At 47.4% G+C, this 23,495-nt stretch overlaps 1 protein-coding gene across 15 annotated transcripts in view; it reads right to left on the reverse strand.

Moving 5' to 3' along the window:
* Positions 1-23,495, reverse strand: part of KCNMA1 (potassium calcium-activated channel subfamily M alpha 1) — a 754,541-nt gene that overhangs the window by 729,680 nt on the left and 1,366 nt on the right. The window contains exon 2 of one of the 15 annotated variants that reach the window (XM_047760136.1): positions 23,026-23,356. The exons of the other annotated variants lie outside the window; for them this stretch is intronic. Within the exon in view, the coding sequence (XP_047616092.1) occupies positions 23,246-23,356 (111 nt within the window). The 3' untranslated portion in view covers positions 23,026-23,245. Of the gene's footprint in view, positions 1-23,025; positions 23,357-23,495 lie in introns of those variants that run through there. 15 annotated transcript variants of the gene reach the window in all.

Consider the following 23,495-nt stretch of genomic DNA (forward strand, 5'->3'; position numbering starts at 1 on the left):
TTCAGGGTGGCTGTGAGAATTTTACCAGATGCAAGGCGGTCAGCTCAAGAAATGGCAACACCCCTGCCCCAACCTTCCCCCGTCACAGGACAGGGTTTAAAACTTCCCAGGTGCCCAATAAATTCTGGTTAATTGGAACTGACCGGTGCCTCCTCAAAGAACTCAGAGCCGGTCAGACCCCCAATTGCTGCTTTTGTCTAAAATTGATTCTATAGTTCCCGCTGTGGCACAACAGGATCAGCAGTGTCCTTGGAGCACCAAGATGCAGGTTCAATCCCCGGCCCAGCGTGGAAGGTTAAGGATCTGGTGTTGCTGCAGCTGCAGCTTAGGATACAACTACAACTGATCCCTGGACTCCATATGCTGCAGGGTGGCCAAAACTTAAAATAAATAAAAATACAATACATGGAGTTGTCGTCATGGCTCAGTGGTTAACAAATCCGACTAGGAACCTTGAGGTTTCGGGTTCGATCCCTGGCCTCGCTCAGTGGGTTAAGGATTCGGCATTGCCCTGAGCTGTGGTGGAGGTCACAGATGCAGCTCAAATCCAGTGTGGCTGTGGCTGTGGTGTAGGCCAGCGGCTACAGCTCCAATTACACCCCTAGCCTGGGAATCTCCACATGCCGCAGGTGCGGCACTAGAAAATACAAAAAGGCAAAAAATACAATACAATGCAACACAATACAATCAGACCCAGTGGAGGTAACAAGTAAATCCAGAGGCCCACAGAGGCATTTGGGCCAACTGAGTTTGGGTTCCAAGGGGCCTTCTTTAGGGGAGGAGGCCGCAAGCCAGCTCATGCAGCAACCGAAGTGCACACTTACAGGTTCACTGGCCTAAACAGATGCCTCAATTCATCTCTGTGCCGTCACTCCCCGTGTGCAACAAAAACTGTCATCCCTCTGTTCCCTGACAGGATGTTTGCATACGAGCTAAAATTGTCTTCTCTGTCCAAATTTGCGGTAATTCTGTTCAGTAAGTGTGATGAGGAACTTGGCTTCTCTCACCATAGCTGTGGTTGGCCTGACAGAGGCCCCTTCATACAAGGAATGAAAGAAGGAGATGGGGGGGCAGTGAGAAGGGGGGAGAAAATGACAAATTTGTCACTTTATCAAACACAGGCAAAGACTGGGAGAGACACTGCTTTCTGACACTGACATACAGAGCACACAAAACATCCTTTCTTTTGGGGAAGCTGGGCATGAGACACTTCGGGATCCCGGGCCAAGCCACAGGCCAGTGGAGAGGGGAGAGGCCACCTCCACAGGCTCCCCCAGGCACTCACACCCTGCCCCGCCCAGACCTGGACGGGCATCTGTCTCGTCCTGGTGAAGGTGTCCTGAAAGGTCAACCTCAGCTTCAAGAGGTAATTAAATACCCTCAGTGCTCAAGAAGCCACAGACAAGAAAGAGACTCAGTGCCCAAAATACAGCTGTAACCAGTGTGGGCTATTAGTCAATTCATCAGCAAGAGCTTGTTGAATGCCCATCTGTTCATTCATTCGCCAAGGGCCCACTTTGCATCAGGCTGCACGCTTGGTTCTGGGGATACACAGGTAAATGAAGCCCACAGCCTGGCACGCGCCAAATCCCCAAGGATCCAGAGTTAGGAGCTTACAATGTAGCCAGAGAGCTGTGCAAGTGAAACAATGTGGAATTTTCCAGGGCTGTCACCGCCCCCCCCCCCACCTCTTGCAGTGCTTTGAGGACGGTGACTCGACAGTGGGTTGAACACTTCTGCTTATGCTAAATGACATCGCCCCACCTGGATCCATAATAAACATGGTGGCCACTATCTACTGACAATTTCTCATGTGCTAGGTAGAACTCTGTCTGTGGGCTTCGTCTTACAGGCAACACAAGACCACAAATCCGGAGTTCTCCTTGTGGCTCAGCGAAAATGAATCTGACTAGTATCCAGGAGGACACAGGTTCAATCCCTGGCCTCGCTCAGTGGATTAAGGATCCAGCACTGCTGTGAGCTGTGTGTAGGTCGCAGATGCGGCTAGGATCTGGTGTTGCTGTGGCTCTGGCATAGGCTGTAGCTCCGATTGGACCCCCAGCCTGGGAACCTCCATATGCTGTGAGTGCAGCCCTAAAAAGAGAACAACGACAACAACAAAAGGACCACACAGCCCATCAGTGGAGAAGGCAAGTGCTGAGCTGTGGTCCTGGTGCCCAAGCCCCACGCCCTTCCCACCTCCACACACAAGTGGAGGAAAGAGCACCGTGACCGTCCCTCTCTCAGCCCCAAATCAGCTGCGGGGTCCCCCCAGGAAGTACCACTATAATCGATGTCCTTGGACCCTCCCGATAGCCCAGCCCCATGTGGGACAAGTTGCCAAAAAGCAAAATGTTTGCGTAACTGAGTGACTGTGGCAGAATAAACTTAAGATAAGAAGAGGGGTGGGGAAGAGAATGACAATCCGGAAGTCTTCCTGGAGCACTCCATGTACAGAAAGATGTTTTTGGTGCCTCAGAACACATAATCCCCAGTGGAGGAAAAAGTCTGGGGACAAATACTAGATGTCATGTAAACCTTTAAACAGGCACCTGGCCCATCTCTGTGTATCAGAGTAGCAAGAGCTCCTACATGGGGGAAACTCCGATGAGAAGTAACCCAGGTGGAAAAGCTAAGGCTCGAGAAGGGCCATCTTCTTGGCCCTACAGCTCAGAAGGTCCCCTGGTCCATTCAGAGCTCACCAGGTCCCTGTGGGTGTTCACAGGATGGGAAGGCTGCCCAGGACAGAAGACAGATGGGTCCACCAGACTGCCCATCCCTTTTATCTGCTCTGCTGTTGTCTCCATCTGCCTGAGGTTTTTTTTTTTGGGGGGGGGGGGGGAGGTGCAGGACAGAACACACAGAGGCAACGTCAAAATTCTTACAAAAACACTGGGGACCCTTGGAACTGTCGCATCCAAACCTCATTCAGTACTCAATGCTGGCCCCTGGCTACCGTGCTCTCTTAAGTGGCCTCTTCTCCTCCTCTCAGCTGCATCCTCACCCACAGCTATTGATGGAGGAGAGGGGTCAAAATAACACTGAGCCTCATCATAACAGGAGCCATCCATTAAGCACCTAAGAGGCGCGAAGCGCTCAAGGTGATCGTCTCATTTAACCTGCACAAGAATCCCACGTGGGAGTTCCCTGGAGCCCTAGCGATTAAGGATCTGGCAGCTCAGGTCACTGCTCTCACAAGGGTTCAATCCCTGACTGGGAAATTTCTGCATCCCATGGATGTGGCCAAAAATGGGAAGGAAAAAAAAATGCTATGTGGCAGGTATTTTCAGTATTTGCATTTACCCAATGAAGAAAGTGAGCTTGCCGAGGTTCAGTGACTTGTCCACAGCTACCGAGCTAATACTAGGTAGTGCTTCCAGCCTACCTTTGTCCAAGACCAAGGCTAGGCTACAAAGTTCACAATCCTGAATTTAAGAGACCTAAGTAAACATTCAAAACTGCTGCCCCTCTGCGGTGGGGATGGGGAGGGGGAAATGACACATTTGCTCCAACACTGCCAAAACTCAAAGCATTTCAAGAACTTTTCTTTGGAAATCACCTGCAGAGGTAATCTGCCCACCATCTAGAACTTTCAGATTCTTATATGTCATCATAATCACACAATTGGGGGACCAGAAATACCTTACCCACTGTGGCTTCCTCTGTTTTCATTATACTTGCCGGCAAACTCCCTCGGACAGATGTTTAAAATCACATTGACTTTCACATGCTGAGAGATGCCACCCCAGCAACATTCAAGAGAATGCACTGATGCTATCACAAGGCCATTCCCAAAGAAAAACCTTCATTTTCCAGGTAAGGATGAAACCATTGATTCTTTCATCCTGCATTTATTTGAGAAGAATTCTGTGAGGCCGGACACTGTTGTAGATTGCTAAGAAAACAGAGACAAACATAAAAAGGTCCCTTGGTCTCTTGGTCTCTTGGAGCCCTCAACACGGTAATGATGTTTCAGGCAACTTCTGCACACGATCTGCAACCCCAAGCACTACAGGTGCAAAGATGGACAGCAAACGGTCTCAGACTCCAAGAAGGTAACAGCCAAGCAGGGGGACAGAGTGACCACCTAGGAGGGGACTGTCATGGTCCATGTTTTTAGGAAGATTCAGTCTCCCAAAGGCAACCAAGGTGAAATAACCATAATAACGAACACTTACATAGCACCTATTTTTTTTAATCATCAAGATTACATTTATTTATTGAATGAATATTTTAAAAGGTTTTTGCATTTTTTTATTTCAGTTGATTTACAATGCATATCAATTTCTGTTGTACAGCACAGTGACCCATTCATACAAATATATACATTCTTTTTCTCATATTATCTCCTATCATATTCTATCACAAGTGACCAGATGCAGTGCCCTGTGCTATACAGCAGGACCTCGTTGCTTATCCATTCTAAATTACACACCATCTGTGATGTACTAATGCTACTCTAAGTCATTAACACATGTGACTCCCTCCCAACAACTCCATGAAGTGACTCTTACTAGTAGTCCCACTTTCCAGGTAAGTAACTGAGGCACTGAGAGTTTAAGCGACTTATCAAAGATCTAAAAGTCAGCAAGTGGAGAACGTACTTGAGCCCATGAGGTCTGGCTCCAGAGGGCACGCTCTTGCTAACCACACCACACTCGCTGGAATGGGAGATGCTCATTTGGACACGCACGTTCTGCTCCACTGGGTTTCAAAAGAACAGCCACATCACTCACATAATTACTCATGTTCTATCCCTTGTTGTCTCAACAGTGAACTCTTGAACTCACTCTGCTAAAACATGACATCTGAACTGGATGGAATGGGCTAAAGGGAAGTAACATTTCCAAGGGCAAAGCACTTCAGCACAGGGAATGGAAGAGGGGGGGAGGCAAGGGACCTAGGAATCAGCCTCTGTCATCCATCCCCCTTCTGCTTTTAAAGGTGCAGGCAAAGAGCCCCTCAAGGTAATCCTTTAAGTGGGAGACAGCAAGGGGAAGATGAAGGTTTCACACTATGGGGAGGAGTGCAGACAACCCAGCCATCAATTCACCACCCCTTACCATGGGGGAGAGGCAACATCATCTGATGACAGCCAAGATGCTTTTCTATTTGTTCTCTTTGGAATGCAAAGGGAGGAGGCAGTTCAGCCCCTTGGTCTTATTGTTCCTGAAGGTGTCTAAGAAGTGGAATGACTTAACAAGTAGAAGGCAGGGACAAGAATGGGGAAAGCTGAGGGAACCCCAGAGCAGCAGAAGAAGTGGCTAAGCTTTAACACTCTGAAGCCAGAAAACTCTGAGTTTGAATGAGTTCTGCCACTTACTAAGTGACGCCTGTTGGGCAAATGCTATATCCACCACAGGCCACAGTGTGTGTTTGCTCAGCTATACAATGAGGATAATGCTAATAATACCTACAAGTAGGCTTTTCGAGAGGATTAAGTGAGATAAAGCATGCAGAGTGCTTAATAGCATGGGTGATGCCTCGTAGCACCCCATGTTAATATTATGATATCCTGAATGTTCAATCTGAACACTGAATATTAATATTTAGTGTGAACATCCAGTGTTATTACTGGATCATGGTCATCACTAAGTATGGCAGGACCAGCTATGTATGGATGGCAAAGACCTTCACCCCAGTTCCCCGCCAGTGTGGCACTCTGCAGACCCTCCTGCCATCTGAGTGTTCTCCACATCTACTTCCTACCTCTCCTGGGTACACTATCACATCTCCCAGTGCTTTGCAGTTAAGGTACCATGTGACAGTTCTGGCCAACGGGCTGTGCAGGCAAAAGTGACTTACAGGACTACTTTCACAAAACCACACCCCGTGATCGTTACTTCTCATTCTGCATCTGTCAGATGGATGCAGAGGATTCAGCCCAGACCTTCAGGGCCCCCTGGAAATGGCAGGTCCACAGGTGTAAGGAGCCAACCCTGAATGACTGCATGAAGCAAGTGCCCATCCCACCCCACCCCCTACCCTACACACAGCACTAACATTATTTTACATGAGCAACACATAAACTTCTGTATTGGTCCTTGGCATGCTGGAATTGCTTGTTATAGCAGCTGAGCTAGCCTGAAGAATACACACATTCAATACTCAAGAGACTCACAAGCCCCTCCTAGCTCACTGCTTCCACGACCACTGCATGCCCCACAGATCTAGTTACCATAACACAGTCCAAAAGAGAAATAAGCAGCTGTGACTGGTTAGATGTGGAAAGCATGAGGAAGAGCCAGTAGCTACTCAAATGAAGCAATGGAAGGACCACCAGTCTACAAAAAACAGGACAGTCCCGCAGTGTCACCTGTGCTCTCAGTGGGCTCCAGGTTCTCCACAAAAACAGTGGAGGGCAGTGGGAAGAGCATGGTATACTTTGAAGCCAAGTAGACCAGAATCCATACCTGCCTGTGATTTACCAAGGAAAGTAAACCTCTCTGAGCTTCACTTTCCACATAATGTGGAAGTCACCTGCTGTGTTTTGTGACATCCTGGTGGTATCCTGACATCAGCCATGGAGGGAGTATTTACACCACAGGAATTTACAAATGCTACAACTAGGGGCTTCTCTCCGAGAGATTAAACACTTACCAGAACATTACCAGATAAACAGGAGTCAGCTAAGTGAACAGAAGAGGGGGGACAAGGAAAAAGAATTGCAGGTAGAGTGGATGGCATCTGGGAAGGCCCAGAGATATAAATACGGAAGAAAGTTTAATGTCGTGAAGAAAGTCCTACATGGATGGGTGCAGAAAGCCTGGAAGAAAGTCTAAAAGGGACCCAGAGAGGGGGTCAGAGCCAGATCTTGTGGAAGGACCAGCCTTTATGAGCAGTTATTTGTTCGAGTCTCCATTGCTGCATAACAAATCACCTCAAGATCCAATGGCTTAAACGATCATTTTATTTTGTTCAGAATGTTAAGTCAGGAATTCAGGGAGGGACAAGCAAGCTGGTTCATCTCTGATTCATATCAGCAGGGGCTGGGCGAGCCACCTCCAGCATGGATTCTTCCCACCATGTCCAGGCTTTGGTGCTCCTTGCAGAGTCCGTCTCACTCTTCCCAAAATGGCAACTCACCCTTCAGGCCTCACCATGTGACCCAGACTTCCCACAGCACATGCTCTCAGGGCAATCAGACTTCTGTACATGGTGACTGGCTTCTCCCAAGCCAGTGCTCCCAGAGGCCGAGAGGGAAGCTGCAAGTGGTCTTCTGACCTAGTCTTGGAAGAGGCCGGGTCATTGTCCCCACATTCTAATGGTTACAAGCAAGTAACCAGGAGCCAGTTCTGATTCAGAAGGAGGGCACTACCCAAGAGCAGCAATGCCAGGACCCATGGTTCACTGGGGGCCCTCTCTAAGACAAGCTGCCACACTGTTACTAATCAGCCAATATCCACTGCCCACTGCCCAGGACCACCTAGAGGAGGCACAAGGGTTCAAAAAAGGAAAAGCACCAGCCCTGCCCACAAGGAGCATTGGATAAATGATGCCCCTCCCACAAGGGGCATTGGATAAGTGATGCTCACCCAGCATGGAGAGGACAGGGTGGGGGCATCGGAGGAGAGAACGAGACCTGACTTAGGTGAGCAGAGAAAGCTTCCCAGGAAGGTGACCTTAAAGGATGCAGGGGGCAGAGTGGGGAAGGGGGTTGTAAAGTAAGAAGCAGGCCATCCCTGAGGTCACTGCCCAGCCTTCTATCACATCTGGACCAGCTGAGGACCAGGCCCAGACATTTCCAGGTCTCCCAGTAGAGGCATGCTGCTCAGGCCTGGGCACTCTGCAGCCACGGTCAGGCAACTCCAGAGCAAAATCAGTTCCTGCCTGTGCCATCTTGTCACCAGGCCCATGAGCCTGTCCAGCACGCCAGGGCTCGGGGAGGAACAGTGGACTGTGGACCTGTTTACTCTGGCTCAACCTCCTCACCCGGAACCAGCAGGCACCATGACCAGCAGAAAGGCCAGTTATGCAACCACCCTCAGAGCAGTCTGCCAGCCTCGAGACCCAGCCGGACACAGCCAGGTCTGGGAGTGGGACGGCTGCGGCCTAACAGGCGCCCGTGTTCCCTACAGTCATAGGATGCTCTGCTGAAAAACACCTGGAGACAGCAGGGACCGTGGGAGGGACCTAAAAATAGCACAGCTAACAATGGAGGACTCTTCCAAGTTCCAGGGGGCCCTCAGCCACCATGGGCCTCAGTGACACATACAGACTGGCACCTGAGCTTTCACCTTTCCCAAAGGCCCATGCTAAAAAGAAGCATGGGGCCTGGGAGGCTTCCTGTGTCACAGTGGCCAGAAGTCACAGAAACAGACTGCCCTGGGGACTGGGCCTAGGGATGGCCACCCTGGGTCCATTTTCAAACCCCTCCATCCACAGTGGGTGCTCTCTGGACACCCCTAGTCTGACCAATTCTCTGTTCTCCACCTCTTCTGAATCGCAGGTCCTTGATGTGTCTCTTACTTGACTGGCCATTGAGAACGATGGGTCTTCCACTATATTTATAATTTCTCATGTGAGTATATTACACCAACCGAGCCAGATGCCTAGAAAAGTCACATGTATGGACATGTGGGCTGTGCACTGCACAATTCCAGGGGCATCCTTCATGACTATGATGTGAATGGTACCCCTGGAAATCATGCAATATGGCTACCAGCATTACCAGGGAGGAAATGATGTCTTATACAAGCCTATGTTCCTGGAGGAAGAACAGCCACACTAATAAAGATTCGTCTCCACTTCCAAATATTTTGTGTGTCGGGTTTGGCAGGAACAAGGCCACAATGCCCAATGGTCTAGAAAGCAATCCATAACATGATACAATAACGTATTTCCAGGCCATGGAGGTGGAGGGGGGCAAGGAATCAATCCTTCTAAGGCAAGGAGAAGATTCATAACCATTGAAGAAGTTACCACTACCTCCTTCTGAGTGTGCAGATTAAATTCTCTGTCCCGCCAACATTGGAAATGAACGTTATTTATAGCAGACCAGGGAATTCAAAGATATTTATTTGCTTTTCATAGAATTTCCATTCTTTTAATAACACAGTTTCAGAGTCTGATATATGAGCAAATAGCATGTGGGAAGAATAAGGCATCATTCCACATCAGGATGCTCAAGTCCAGAGCTTAACGATAAGCCTTCCCTGGTGGGTGTCAAACTTTTTCACACCTCTCGGCTCTTCTTCATGTGAGTGCCCCCCAAAAACACCCCTCAAGTTTTTAAAAATATGCTTGAATTCTGTATCCTATTTCTAATATCTTTCATGTACGTTTTAGTGTTAAAACAAGTGTTTCTATCCAAAACTTGAAGACCAATACTCAGAAAAATGTCCTGATATGTATTCTCCATATAACCCCCAGCACAAGAAATGGTACATGTCCCCTAGTTCATAAAGTACAATTACATATGATTTGATGTGACTCTCACTGCAGCCCTACAGTGATGCAGTGAACAACCTGCACAACTGCACAAAGCACACCTGCCTACCAGATAAAGTTGATTAACCCATTTTCTGGCAAGGAAAACTAAGACTTAGAATAAAAGGACTAGATAAGACTTAAGGTCCATTTCTAAAGCAGAGAGGTCTTTGAACCCATCCAAGGGACCTCACCCAGGGAATGCCAGAGTCTCCAGACACTGGCACCTATTCTCAGTCCTAGATCTTCACAGTTTCCTTCACCCCATGGCAGGGATGAGCTAAGCAGAGCCAACCTACCACCACGGGAGGTCTGACTGCAGGTGGATAGTGCAGGGGCTAGATACATGGGTTCCCCTCCCGAGCACATCATTCAACCTGTCCTGCCTCCATTTCCTAACCTGTAAAGGGAGAGTGATACAGCTCCTATATCTCTGGATTGTTGTGAGGATTAAATGACAGATAAAGAGCTCAGAAACTACCAGACACACACTGAACACTCGAAGTTTGTTACTCCCCCCCAAAATAAAAATTATTCTGTTTGCTTCAGTCCTCTGATCTGTAAACTGGGAATTTTAAAAGTGTTTATTCCACAGGACTGCTTTGAGGTTGAAATAACATAATAGACAGAAGGAGTTTAAAAGAGTGCTTGATGCATACTAACTCCTGGGAAAAGTTTGTTCTTAATTTTTTCCCTAAAAAGCCAACTACTCCAGTTCAAAAAGAAAGACTTACCAAACAGGAGTTCCCATCGTGGTGCAGCGGAAACAAATCTGACTAGGAACCAGGAGGTTTCGGGTTCGATCCCTGGCCTCGCTCAGTGGATTAAGGGTCCGGCATTGCCGTGAGGTGCGGTATAGGCTGAAGATGAGGCTTGGATCCTGTGTTGCTATGGCTGTGGCATAGGGCAGCAGCTGTAGCTCCAATTAGACCCCTAGCCTGGGAACCTCCACATGCCGAGGGTGCAGCCCTAAAAAGCAAAATAAATAAATTTTTTTTAAAAAAAAAAAGAAAGACTTCCCAAAACAAAAGTGTGGAACAATGCAGTGTCTGAGGAGGAAGAGAAAAAGGTTAAGACAGAAGGTCTGAGGATGGAGTGTTGTTTTCTAAAATAGGCGGTAGACAGGACAGGTTAGCGACTACAGGTCTCTGTTTTAAGTGAATTCTTTGAGGTCGGAAAGTAAAGGAGAGCAGAGGTGAACAGGCACTGGTCAGGCCGGGAGGAAAGAACGGAACGTCGCACTTGCTGGCCTCTCTTCTCACCATTAAAATCATTGTAAAGCCTTGCCTAGCATTGAAATAGCATCATCCCTGGAGATAGCTGTTTCAGTTTCATTACAGTCTGTGTTCACAGCATCCAAATAGAAACCTTCGTGATTTTATTAGTTTCCATGCAACTCAGGAGAGATCTGCATGATGACATTTCAGCTCCTGACTTAAAGAAGAAACCAATTAAAAATATAGTGCTCGCACTGCCTGTCACTGGAAGATGAAAAGCTTCTCAGAGTTTTCAAAATCTCTTTCCTATCTGGTTCATGGCCATAAATCAACTTCTCGGTACTGCAGATACAAAACCAGGGTCTAAATTTTTCGTTTATTTTCTAAGAAGTACTTGCAGGATATCTGCAACCTCCGGTAAGAGTTCAACTACAATATAGAAAATCTAAGGAAGTATTTTTGCCTGGGCTTTGTCAAGTCCTACACAATCACCAACTCACTCAAGAACACCCCAAAGCTACCCTGCACTCTGTGGATCTGTGAATGTTAATGTAACATATCTGTGACAAGTTAAAATTTAATACATGACCCCAGTGGCATAATCTGATTGATGTTATATAATCTAAGAGACTATTCAGCCGGTTCTGATGTACCGGCTGCTTATGATCTGGGAGTGAGGGGGGTTTTACTTCAGAAGTTATTGACCCCATCAGACACTCTCTCCTTTGCCACAGAGGTCATGGTCATCTTATTCCTGCTTTTGGCATCTGGAATGCTCCCTGGAACAGGGCTGGGATGACCATTTCTCGCTCCTGGGCTGCCTTCTGGGGCGAGTTAAGGAAAAACACGAAAGTAAGTGGATTTGCATGACCTCCTCTTTAATCAGATGTTTCTTTTTATTCCCAATCTCAATAGAGGCAGCCCATCATAGTGCACTGTTTATAGTCTAGTCTATAATCTAAGATGGTCTGAACCTTTCCCCACATCAGAAATTAAAATGAAAACCTCAACAGTGGTGCAGTTGTGTCATTAGAAGTAATAGCACAGTCACAAAAAACCTATTTCTGAGACTTTTTTTAATGACAAGTTTGATGGTATTTCCAATGGGGCTTGTGTCTCCACACTGTAATTCTTAACTGCACCACTTCATCCAAGTCAATATTGAACTTCTGGGGACATGTCAATCAAATTTCACTCTCAGGATTCACAGAGGAACCAGAACCTTGTGTCCACTGCCTTGAATAAGTTAGTCTTGGGTTCTTTATCAACAGGTTAAAATGATAGCTTTGAAATCTGATTTGAGAAATGACTGTATACTGAAACTGCTGAATGATCCAACAATCCCACTCCTATGCATATACCTTGAGAAACCTTAACTTGAAAAAATATATGCACCCAATGTTCAGTACAGCACTATTTACAATAGCCAAATGTCTATCGACAGAGGAATGAATAAAGAAGATGTGATACATATACACAATGGACTGTTACTCAGCTTTAAAAAAGAATGAAATAATGCTATTTGCAGCAACATAAAAGGACCTAGAGATTATCATACTAAATGAAGTAAGTCAGACAAGGACAAATATCATATGATATCCTTAGACGTGGAATCTAATTTTAAAATGATACTAATGAACTTATTTACAAAACAGAAACAGACTCAGATTTTGAAATCAAATGTATGGTTACCAAAGGAGAAACACAGAGGTGAGGGAAAAATTAGAGGTTTGGGATTAACATATACACACTACTGTATATAAAATACGGGAGCTCCTGTCATGACTCAGTGGTAACAAACCCGACTAGTATCCACAAGGACAAGGTTGATCCTTGGCCCCGCTCAGTGGGTTAAGGATCCGGCGTCACTGTGAACTATGGTGTAGGTCACGGGCACAGCTTGGATCCTGCGTTGCTGTGGCTGTGGTGTAGGCCAGCAGCTGAAGCTCCGATTAGACCCCTAGCCTGGGAACTCCATATGCCCTAGGTGCGGCCCTAAAAAGACAAAAACAAATAAATAAAACATAAATAAAACAGATAACCAACAAGGACCTACTACAGAGCACAGAGAACTCTACTCAGTATTCTGTAATAACCTAAATGGGAAAATAATCTGAGGAAGAATGGATATAGATATATGTATAACTGATTCACTTTGCTGTACACCTGAAACAAACACAGCATTGCTAACAGTATTCCAATAAAATAAAAAAGAAAAGGAAACCACTGAATCACAAAGCATGTTACATGGAAGAAAACTGGGGCTCAGAGACAATGACTTGCTGAAGATACCACAGCTACTCATATGTCACAATCAAAAATATAGTGGTCCTTTAACTTTATCTGCCATCAGACTCAATTGACAGAAGGAGGGTTGTTAGGTCTGTTCTTATGCTCTCCCTGTGGGCACCATCTAAAGCAAGCAAGGCCAAGAGTTCTCGTTGTGGTGCAGTGGAAATGAATCCGACTAGTATCCATGAGGATGCAGGTTTGATCCCTGGCCTCACTCAGTGGGTTGGGGATCTGGCGTTGCTATGAGCTGTGGCATAGGTCACAGACGCAGCTCAGATCCTGTGTGGTGTAGGCCAGTAGCTCCAATAAGACCCCTAGACTGGGAACCTCCATATGCCACAGGTGCAACTCTAAAAAGACAAAAATCAATCCATCAATCAATCAAACAACCAAACAAGGCCAGCCACGGCACTTCTCCTGGGACTGCCATTTATCAGTCCGCAAAGGAAGAGTATCAGCTACCCCACCAACAAACATGAGGGCTACGGTGACGAATGTCCCTAAAGACAATGCTGGTCATCTCTGGGAAATGGGCTTTGGAGGGAAATTTTTTCCTCTTTTAAAAAATCTATATTGTGGTAAAAGATACATAACACAGAACTTACCATCTTAACCATCTTTAAGCATACAGTTCACTAGTACTAAGTACATCCGCATCATCATACAGAGCCTTTCCATCCTGCAAAACTGAAATTCTATGTCCATTAAACGATGACTCCCTCCACCCCGGTCCCTGATAACCACCATTCTACTTCTGTCTCTGTGAACCCAGGTGCCTCCCAAAAGCAGAATCACACAGTATTTGTCCTTCTGTGACTAGCTTATTTCACCTAGCATAATGTCCTCAAGGCTCAGCCATGCTGTCGCATGCATTAGAATTTTCTTCCTTTTTCAAGCTGAATACTAGTCCATGGCATATATATACCACATTTGTTTATCCATGTATCCATCCACAGACATTTGGGTTGCTTCCACGTTTTGTCTATTATGAATAATGCTTCTACGAACATGGATGTGCAAATATCTTCTTTCGGAAATGTACCCAGAAGTGGAATTATTGGATCATATGGCAGTTCTATTTTTAGTTTTTTGGAGGAACCTCCATACCATCTTCCCTAGTAGCTGCATCATTCTGCATTCCCACACACGGCGCACCAGGTTCCAATGTCTCCACATCCTCACCAACACTTGCTGTTTTCTGGGGTTTTTTTATATAATAGTCATCCTGGTGGGTGTGAGGTGTCCTTTTATTTTTTTTTTTCTTTTTTAAAATGCCTCTCTGTCCTGCCTACATTTTCTACAATGGATATATATACATTTAGGATTAAGGACAGAAGTGTAAAATACAAATTGAAAGAGAAATCTTATGGGGAAAATAAAGTTGCACGCGAACATAAGAGATGGATTTCTTTTTTAAGACAGGAAAATTACTGACTTCTCTTACGGGTTCAGCTGAAGACATCATTCCTAAGTCTTCAAGCATCTTACCACCTGGTCACCTGTGACTGCCACAATCTATGGGAGAAATGGCCATAATTCAAGGATAGCTAAAGCAATTCCTCTAAGCTCTGGGAGGAAGGCGCTCCCAAATGCACAACGAAAAAAAGTAATGTCCTAAGCAGTTGCCAGCTAATGTCGGTCATGAAAATCCCTAGCACTTGTATAAACCCCTTCACCTTCCAAATCTTTCCTCTGGGCCTTGGGGCTCTTATCTCCGAGTTCTCCATTCGCTAATCATTGTACATCCACTTTCTCCCTTTCCAGAGCCATAAAAAATCTTCTGAAGTCATGTAAAGGGAAAATAAGTTCATGCAGCAAGTTCTCCCAAACAGGAGAATCCCACTCCTGCAGGACAGACACACATAGAAGAGCCCCAAGAAACCTTATAATCCCTGGCACCCAGCCACGGGTCCACAGGCCCCACACTAGCCGTTAATGAGGGGGAACTTCTCGCTTGAAAAGCTTACATCTTCCAAAAGGGAAATCACTCTTTCTACTGGTCTTTATATAACGCTGCCCTCCTTTGGGGTGAGGTCACTTGTCATGATTTATTCATTAAGACAAAAGTGAAGGGACGGAAAACAAACCCCGTCCAATTATACATGTATCTAACCTCTGGCTCCCTGCAGAGAAATTCTACTCTTCTTTGTGGGAACATCTCCCTCTTCTCACCACTCTCCCTTCTTGTATGTTCTCCTTTTGGGTTTCTTTCTGCTCAGCAAAAGAGGAGAAATGGCAGCAGTAGTTTCCAGAAGGCAGAGGAAAAGAGAGAAGATGAGCAGTTGGAGAGGAATAATCTTCGATTCTAGGAGCAGGTGTATTTAAATGATCCAAAAAGAGGCTCAGGAATCGCTGTCTGATCTCTCTTCTTTGGGGAGAGCCAAAACCTAGAAAGCAGAGTCCCACTTGGGCTTCTTAACAAAGCATCCTCACTCTACATCTGGATCCCTGGCATGGCCCCAAAATCACATCTGCTCTCAGCCAAGCCAAGCACTAAACTCTGAAAGAAGCTAATCTTTGGAAATACTGCGCACACGTCCCCGACAGCTCAGACAGCCACACCCTCATCTGCAGCTTCTAACAAGACCCAACACATCACAAAGGGCAGACCACCAGAACCAAGAGCCAGGATGGGCCATTGTGCAAATTCTGGGGGACGGGGAAACCTCACCGCCTCTGGGGAAGAAGGACAATAGGGAGTCACGAGAGAGACAAAGAAGGTGGCTTGCATGGAAGAGACCCAAGTTAAGGGCAGCCTCAAGAACACTGCTGACACTCAACCCCACTCAGCTCTGAGCCTTCTCAGCAGGATTTAGAATTTGAAGTCTCTCACCCCCCAAGGCATGCTCTGTGTGTCCCAGAAACAGCCCAGAAGTAAGGAGGGCCTAGTGTGAGGAGAAATCCCTCTCTGTTTCTTCGAAGATGGGTTAAGCCCCATGGAATGGTGACCTCAGACAATCGTGAACACCCCTGTCCCCTCTGGAGAAAGGGCAGACGGCACTGGGGAGGAAATAGGATTCCAGCCCCAAAGCACCTTTCCACCACTACGACGCTGCCATTCCATGCCCCTCCAGACTTGCAAGATCAAGCCCCTGTGTGTTGTCCACTAACCTGCAAATTTCAGTCCTCCTGCTCTTGGACTCGGTAGGAATCACTAGGCAAGAAGGGAGGTTGAGGAAAAGATGGAGACCAGAAGGGGACAAGGAAGGAATACGGACATCTCTGCCCAGTGTCAACCGGATCTGGTCCCAGGAAAACCTGGTAGGGAGGCCAATGAAACAGCATAAAGAATACAAAGTAAATGAGATGTTTTAAATAATTTCACTCTGGGCCACGTAAAGAAGCATTAGTCATACAGGTAATGAGATCTTATAGAGGGACAATCCGGAGGCTCGGCTTGACGACGTTAAGTACTGCCATTCTGGACCTGGAGTGCCAATTACATTTCCAAACTGGCAATTAGACATAATGCCCCAAAGACAATCACCAAAAAATGCCAAAAACAAAGCATGTTCCATCTTTAAACGGCCATTCTTTCGAAGCTGTCCTTCCATCTCCTGCCTGACTCATCCATCTCAAAAACAAATGCTCATCATGAACAAATTCTTGTTATCTACTGGTCAGGGGAGAGCGGGGTGGCATAAATAATTAAAATCCAGAGATGACTCAAATGTCCTTTTGTCACCAAATCAAACCCACCCCTTCCCCCAGAGTTTATCCATAGCTTCTAACAAATTGCCCCCGAAATGCAGCAAAATGTACTTACACCTACAACATTCCCACGCAGCGCCCTGCCCCCTGAAAACTACCATGGAAAGCATGCTCCCAATGTGTGTGTGTGTGCGCGCGCACTTTTTATATGACTTGGTTCCTGCCCTCAGGGGGTTTGCAGGCAACGCCATCAGAGACTGATATGTGTGTGCCCTATGAGAAGATAACTGAGTTTTTCTCTCCCCTCCATCAGACAAACTGGGTCTTAATTTTCCCCTAGCACCTAACTTGGTTCCTGGAACATAGGATGCACTTACTATGCAATAAAAGTGAAAACAACAACAATGATAACCAGAAGACATATTTGAGGTCCTACTGTGTGCTGGGCAGCATGGGAAGCCCTTCATTTAGGCTGAAGATGCTCATGATAAATGTTTATTCTGACTCTCCCCTTTGACGATGGAAGAAGACAAAAAGCACATCGCAAGGGAAAAGTTCTGAACAGTCTGAACTGTGAAAAACCTGACAGTAGGGCGAGAAAAGGAGCTACTTTCTATTTCATCAGCTGGAATTCTTGAGAAGGACCACTGGAGGGTGGCGCAGTGACACACGTCTCTCCAGACTCAGTGATCAGATCTTGAATCCAACCTTCTGAAGCTGCACTCTCCTCGGGGAAGGCCCACCCAGCTCTCTATGGAAAGTCAGGCTGGCAGTTTTGCTGCCCGCTGACTTCAAACAGTCAGGAGGGAGGAGCCAGCAGCCGGCTTCCTGGAGCATCACCACAGTGCAGCCCTGGCTCCACCACGAGCCTCTAATTTTGCAAGAAGGCGGTTTGGCTGAGTTGCCATCCTGGACTCCGGAAAGCCTCACCCCGTACGGCATGACTGACTGGCTCGAGGGCCAGTCCACACGCTGGCGGGCAACACACAGACCATACCCCATACTTCGGCAGGACGACGCTGCTCTGGCAGCCACATCCCCACCCCAAACCAACAGCACTTGTGGGTTCCTGGGGAGCAGACACCAGAACAATCAATCAGCTTGAGCAACGAGAACCCAGACTGAACCTGAGCAACTCTGAGTATTCTTGACCTGGCTGTCCTGGCACACTGAACCTCCCTCTTCTCATCCCTTTCCACTTCCAAAGAGCTGGGAATTTCCATATTTAAAAGTAGGCATGTCTTCAGAGAGGGGCTGCCTGGGCACTGGGGAATGGACCAGATCCTTGCTTCTCAAAGCATGGTCTGCCCAGCATGGGCATCACCTGTGTCTTGGCAGAAATGCAGATTCTGAGGCTCCACCCTGAACCCTCTGGATCTGAACCTGCGTTTTATTAACAGTCTTTAAAATTTTTTCTCTTATTATGGCCTCAGGTGTGGCATATGGAAGTTCCCAGGCTAGGGGTGGAATCGGGGCTATAGCTCCCAGCCTACACCACAGGTAGAGCAACTCGGGATCCGAGCCACTTCTGTGACCTACACCACAGCTCATGGCAACGCCAGACCCTTAACCGACTGAGAGGCCAGGGATCAAACCAGCATCCTTATGATACTAGTCAGGTTCTTAACCTGCTGGGCCACAACAGGAACTCCAGAATCTGCATTTTAATAGCTTCCCCAGGTGATCTGTGGACAGATGTATTAAGGTGGGGAAAGCCCCAGGAGTATGGACTCAATGCTCCCTCCAGCTGCTGGAGGTGGAGATCTGATACCCCAAACGTACATCCTTTGAGCCTTCTACCCAGAGTGTTAGAACACCCCTGCCTCTCATGGTGGGGCCACTAGTTCCCTGATCTGTGTGCTAAGGGCCAGCATTCCACCTGCTCAGCAGCTTTTCAAAAATGGGGATTCACTCCATCTGCTCCCAGCACAGACAGGCAGTGCAATTTCAGAGGTGCCGTGGGGGGGCTGACCTTACCTGACCCCAGACAGGGCTCTGGAAGCTGTGGCATCATGGCACAGACAGCCCTTTTCACCACAACCACAGAGCTGTCCCTCCAGGGGCTCCAAAGCTCTGAAGTCCCAGAAAGGTGGTGCTGGCTGCTGCAATTTTCAGGCTAGCAGGGCCACTGCCACTGTGAGCTGGGACACCCCTGCTGTCCACAGTGGGAAGGAGGTCCTGGCACTGCAATCCAATGCCAGCCTGACTGCTTCGGCACCAGGCTCCTGTTGCCCTGGTCAGAGAGAGAGAGAGGGACCCAAGCTAGCACTCCCTGTACCAGGCACACAGTGCATGTCCCCATCCAGGGAAGAAGACAATGGTGAGCCAAAGAGAAGCTCCATGTGGCCTGGCCTTTTGAATCCTTTTCTCCACCAGCCCAAACCCCAGGGCAGCTCTTGCTTTCTTCATGATACCTGTTTGTGCAAGGTCCCTGGGGACCTGGAAGCAGTGCCAACACATAGCTCTTAGTCACCAATATCCTCCTAGGAAAGGCCATAAAGTGGGGTCCATGAAAGTCCGTACCCAAAGGGCTGTGCTCTGCTGCAATCTCCAATTTACAGATGAGGAGACTGAAGCATAAAGCAGTGAACTCCTCACTCAAGGTCACAGGCTGACTCTTGGGTACTACATGGCGGCGGACTTGACATCTTGGGCTCAAAGCAAGCAGGGTCAAGAGCGGTTTAGCCAATGCCTCTACTGCGAGACTTCCCAGAGCCTGCAGAGTGCTGGTATGCTCTGACTCACAATTTTGCTTCACAAGGTAACTTCAAGGGCAAGTGCTCCACAGAACACACTTGGAGAAACATTGCTCGGGAGGCCATCAGGGCAGAGCTGGTGTGGGTAGAGAGCACCCCGGCTGGGGAACTGTTACATTATCAGGGGAAGGACTGTGAGCTTGGAACTGGGGATAACAGGGGTGGAATTCACCCCTTCTCAAGGGACAGTGGACAGCTACACCTGCCCACCCAACCTTCCACTTCTGCCAGGTCTGCCAGGTCTGGAGCTCCATGACGGCAATGCTCATCCACTGACTTCCCTGCCGCCAAAGCACTAGCCATCCTGCCAAGCTGCATCCATGGAGCCTTCCTAGGCTGCCTCTCCCCCACCTGCCAGCCTTGCAATAGCCAAGAGCCCTGAACCCAAATCTCAACCTGACCCCAACTGATGAGTTGACCCAAAGACAACCGACCTCAGGATCTAAGGTCCCTTTTGGTTCAAAAGTTCTATTTGTTGTAGTCTGTGCTCTTCCAGGACCAAAAGTTCAAGGAATCAAAGAGAAAATTTTAAACTTGCCACTTTGTGGAGCTAAGATAGCTCCCATTTTTACAGGCCTGCTCAGTACCAGGCATGTTCTGGGCACTGCATACTCAGTATGGTCATTCCTTACAAGAATCCAACAAAGCAAGCATCATGACACTCTGCTTACAGGTGAAGAAACCGAGCTCAACATGGCTGCCAGCCACAGATGTCAGTCTAACAAGTATGGGATCCATGATGTACCCTTGGGTCTGACTTGCAGAGTCTCTATGGATGTGTGCATTTCCACAGAGAGAGCCAGGAACTTCTTAGACGGTGCTCATCCACGGACCACCCCACCATCAAAGCACTGGCCACAGCCCTAGCAGAAGTGGAAGGTTTGGTGGGCAGGTGTGGCTGTCCAAGGTCACCTGGAGCACCCCTGTGACAGGGACCTGAGCGTTTCTCCAAGGGCACCTAAGTGATCTGAACAAAAAGGAGCATCTGAAGGTCATCCGATGTAGCCGATCTCCAGAATGAAACGAGGCACCAAGGCCAATCTGGAATAAAGAATTCTGAGGCCCTGAAGCTCCAGCCCTCACTGGATGCATCAGGCCAGACCCTGGGTAATTACCAAGCCATAATGGGATCTGATATTTATATCAGTCACGAGCCTGACAGGGAAAATGCGTTGTTTTCTCCGACAGAGCTATGGAGACAATTCCTCCAAAATTCATTACATGCAGACGAGCCTTGATCGAGGCCAAACTTCTGCAGGGAGGACAGCTCAAACCAAAAGACTAAGCCCAGCCCATCAGACCCCCCAGCAAACCACAGCTCCCTAGGAAGTGGGCCTCAGTTTCCCCAGACATTGAAAGAGAAGCAGACTGTGTGCTGAAGGAAGATGGGAATGAAAACATACAAGCGCTCTGAGGCTGGAGAATTACAAGACACATTCTGAGCTGGAAATTTTACCCATCGTTCACCAACTCTTTCCACTGTCCTCCAAGTCCCAGTGCAGGACGAGGCATTAGCGTTCACGGAATTCAATCCCTACCTTTTATATACCAGGCAAGGGACCAGAGAGGTTCAAAGACTTCTTCAAGGTCATGACCTTAGTCAGGCTGCCAGAGCAGCTTTTTATATTCACTCCAGCCTGTGACTGGCTTGGACCTCAAAACACCACAGCCGAGTGAAGAGGGGGCTCTGATGAAACCCAACAGAGAAGAAAAAAAAAGTGGGAAAAGAATAGCAAAGAACAGAGTGGCAGAATCACTGTCACCAAGTTCCCAACAGAGGGAAAATGTGACACTTTTCCTTCATTTCCTAAAGAAATGGTATGTGGATACCATTCTTTTCAAAACAGTAAAGTCATTCACGACGAGATTTGGAGGCCAGCGGGACTAAGATGCGATGCCTCCCGATACACATCTAGTTTTGGGTTCCTTTAATCTAAAAGGATGGTGCCGTCCCAGGGGCCAAATGCTTGTGATTCCAGAGCTTTTGCTGAAACTTACCTTCCCTGGAATCACAGATGCTAAAAAATCTAGACTTCCTCTGGACCCTAGCTCCTGTTCAAACCATCCTGGGGCCAAATAAGGATGAGGGTGAACATATCTGAGGACTGGTAGAATTGTGAAGAAAAGCAGCCTCAGTTTGCTTGGGAAACCCAGCACTAAAAAAAAAAATTATTCCAAACTTAAGCCAAATGCATTCTTCTGAACACTGTCTCCACAGCTACCAAATACTTGGAAAGCAAAAAAAAAAAAAAAGCAAAAAGAAAAAAAAATGAATGCAGTAAAAACACAGACCTCAAGGGCAGAAAGAAAAGCTTATAAAAGGCCTAAGTTACTATTACTGGGCATAATGACCTGGCTACACCTGATTTAAAGGAACAAACCGAGGGGCAGGTATTAAGAGATTTGGGGCATGTTTTAAAAAGGACTCTAATGATATCAAAACGACCTGATCTCATTCTATACCAGCCTCACATCTTCCCAACCAACTGCAAGCATCTTCTTGTTCAAGGTTGATTCTTTGTAGAAACTTCCAGTTATGTCTACTCAGCATGTCTCAGAGCTACAAAACAGCCTAATATATACAGATTGTTTTTTCTAATGATCGTTGCCAAAAACAAAAACAAACAAAAAAATCCTGTTTTCTTGAGAAAACTTATAGAAGTTATGCTTGGTCATCATTTAGGAAAGAGATTCTTTATGTGAACACTCCAATCAGCATGTCAGCACAGGCACTGCGGTGCACTGATACATCGCCAATGCACAGTAAAAAGACTTCAGAAGCTGTGTTTAAAACCCCAGGATCACAAAAAACACCAAAACTTATTTTGAGTCATTGAAAAAAAATTTTCATTAGGATCAAAACTGCCCAGTTCCTGAAGGATGAGGAGGTTGTTTAAAAGTTCACCAAAATCTCTCAGTATAGAGAGCATTTGAGATGGGTACAACTGTGAGCTCTTTCCCCTAAGGATAGTCTCTGAATCTCAGTAAAGGGAAGAAAAAACTCCAGGACTAAATGGGGGGCAGCGGAGGAGAGGGAATGTGCGAATAAGAAGCTTCTATGAATAAGTGCTTGTAGGAAGGAGGGTTTGGCTAGGGGGCAGGGTCTGTGCCTGGGTGGGGTCTCAGGGTTAGGACTTTGCTTAACCTGAGGCTTCTCTGGAATGCGGGAGGTTTTCCACTTTGACAAATAAGGAGAAACCTCTATGGCCAAGAAGGTAACTTCAGAGGAAACTGGCTGGCTAACACCTGGAGGCCTCCGGGGAAGGAGGCGGAGGAAGAAGAGAATGATGGCTTTTATTTTTCTCCCTTATTTCCAACACATCAGTATTTTCCAAAACACAAATGTGCTACCACAAAACACAGCTGAGCTCCGGCACCCAAAACGATGTATAATTAATGATTAAGAGAGAGTGTGTGCTTCGGTTCACCCCTGTGTGTCACCCACAGCCCCTGTTACCCACTCCTTCTCCGGAGCAATTAAGGAGGCTGCTACAAGTTGCTGTGCCCTGTGGAAGTTTGAAGGGTCCTGGGATTAACTTTATTAGAAAAGATGTGAGCTTTCCCAGGGATGTCTGCCTCTACCTCCCACTGGTCCCCATTCCCCTTGATCTCCCCTCCCTCTGAAAATGCTGGGGCTGAGAAGTCCCCTACGTTAAAAATTAGCCAAGCACAGAAAGTAACTCGGTCACTCTTTTTTTCCAGTTCTTTCTTTTTTATTCCACAATTTTCTATGAAAAACCGCCCCCCGCGTGTCACCTTCAGCCGGGGGGGGGGGGGAATAGGACATCTCTAGGGACACCGCGGCGACAGACCAGGCAGTCAGCCTAGCAAGGTGTAGTGAGCCTCGGTGCTGGTGGGCGTCTCTGAGCCAGGAATAGCTTAAGCCAACATCCAGCCACCTCAAAAGCTTCGGGGAGGAGGCTCGCGGGAAAACCGCGTCCTCGGCCCGCTCCTGGCTCTCGGGCCGACCTCCTGCTCCAACTCCACGCTGCCCCCGGCATTTCTGGGGACCTAAAGGCGGTGGCGTGGGGGCGAGAATACATATGCTGAAGAACATGGGGTGGGAGAAGTGGGTTCCACGAAAATATCTAAGAGTCGGAGAGGGAGGGGACATCAGGTTTGCGACCTCGCCACATTCCTAAAGTGGCAG

Source organism: Phacochoerus africanus, chromosome 15, assembly GCF_016906955.1.
Source record: "Phacochoerus africanus isolate WHEZ1 chromosome 15, ROS_Pafr_v1, whole genome shotgun sequence".
In the NCBI taxonomy this organism is placed as follows: Eukaryota; Metazoa; Chordata; class Mammalia; order Artiodactyla; family Suidae; genus Phacochoerus; species Phacochoerus africanus.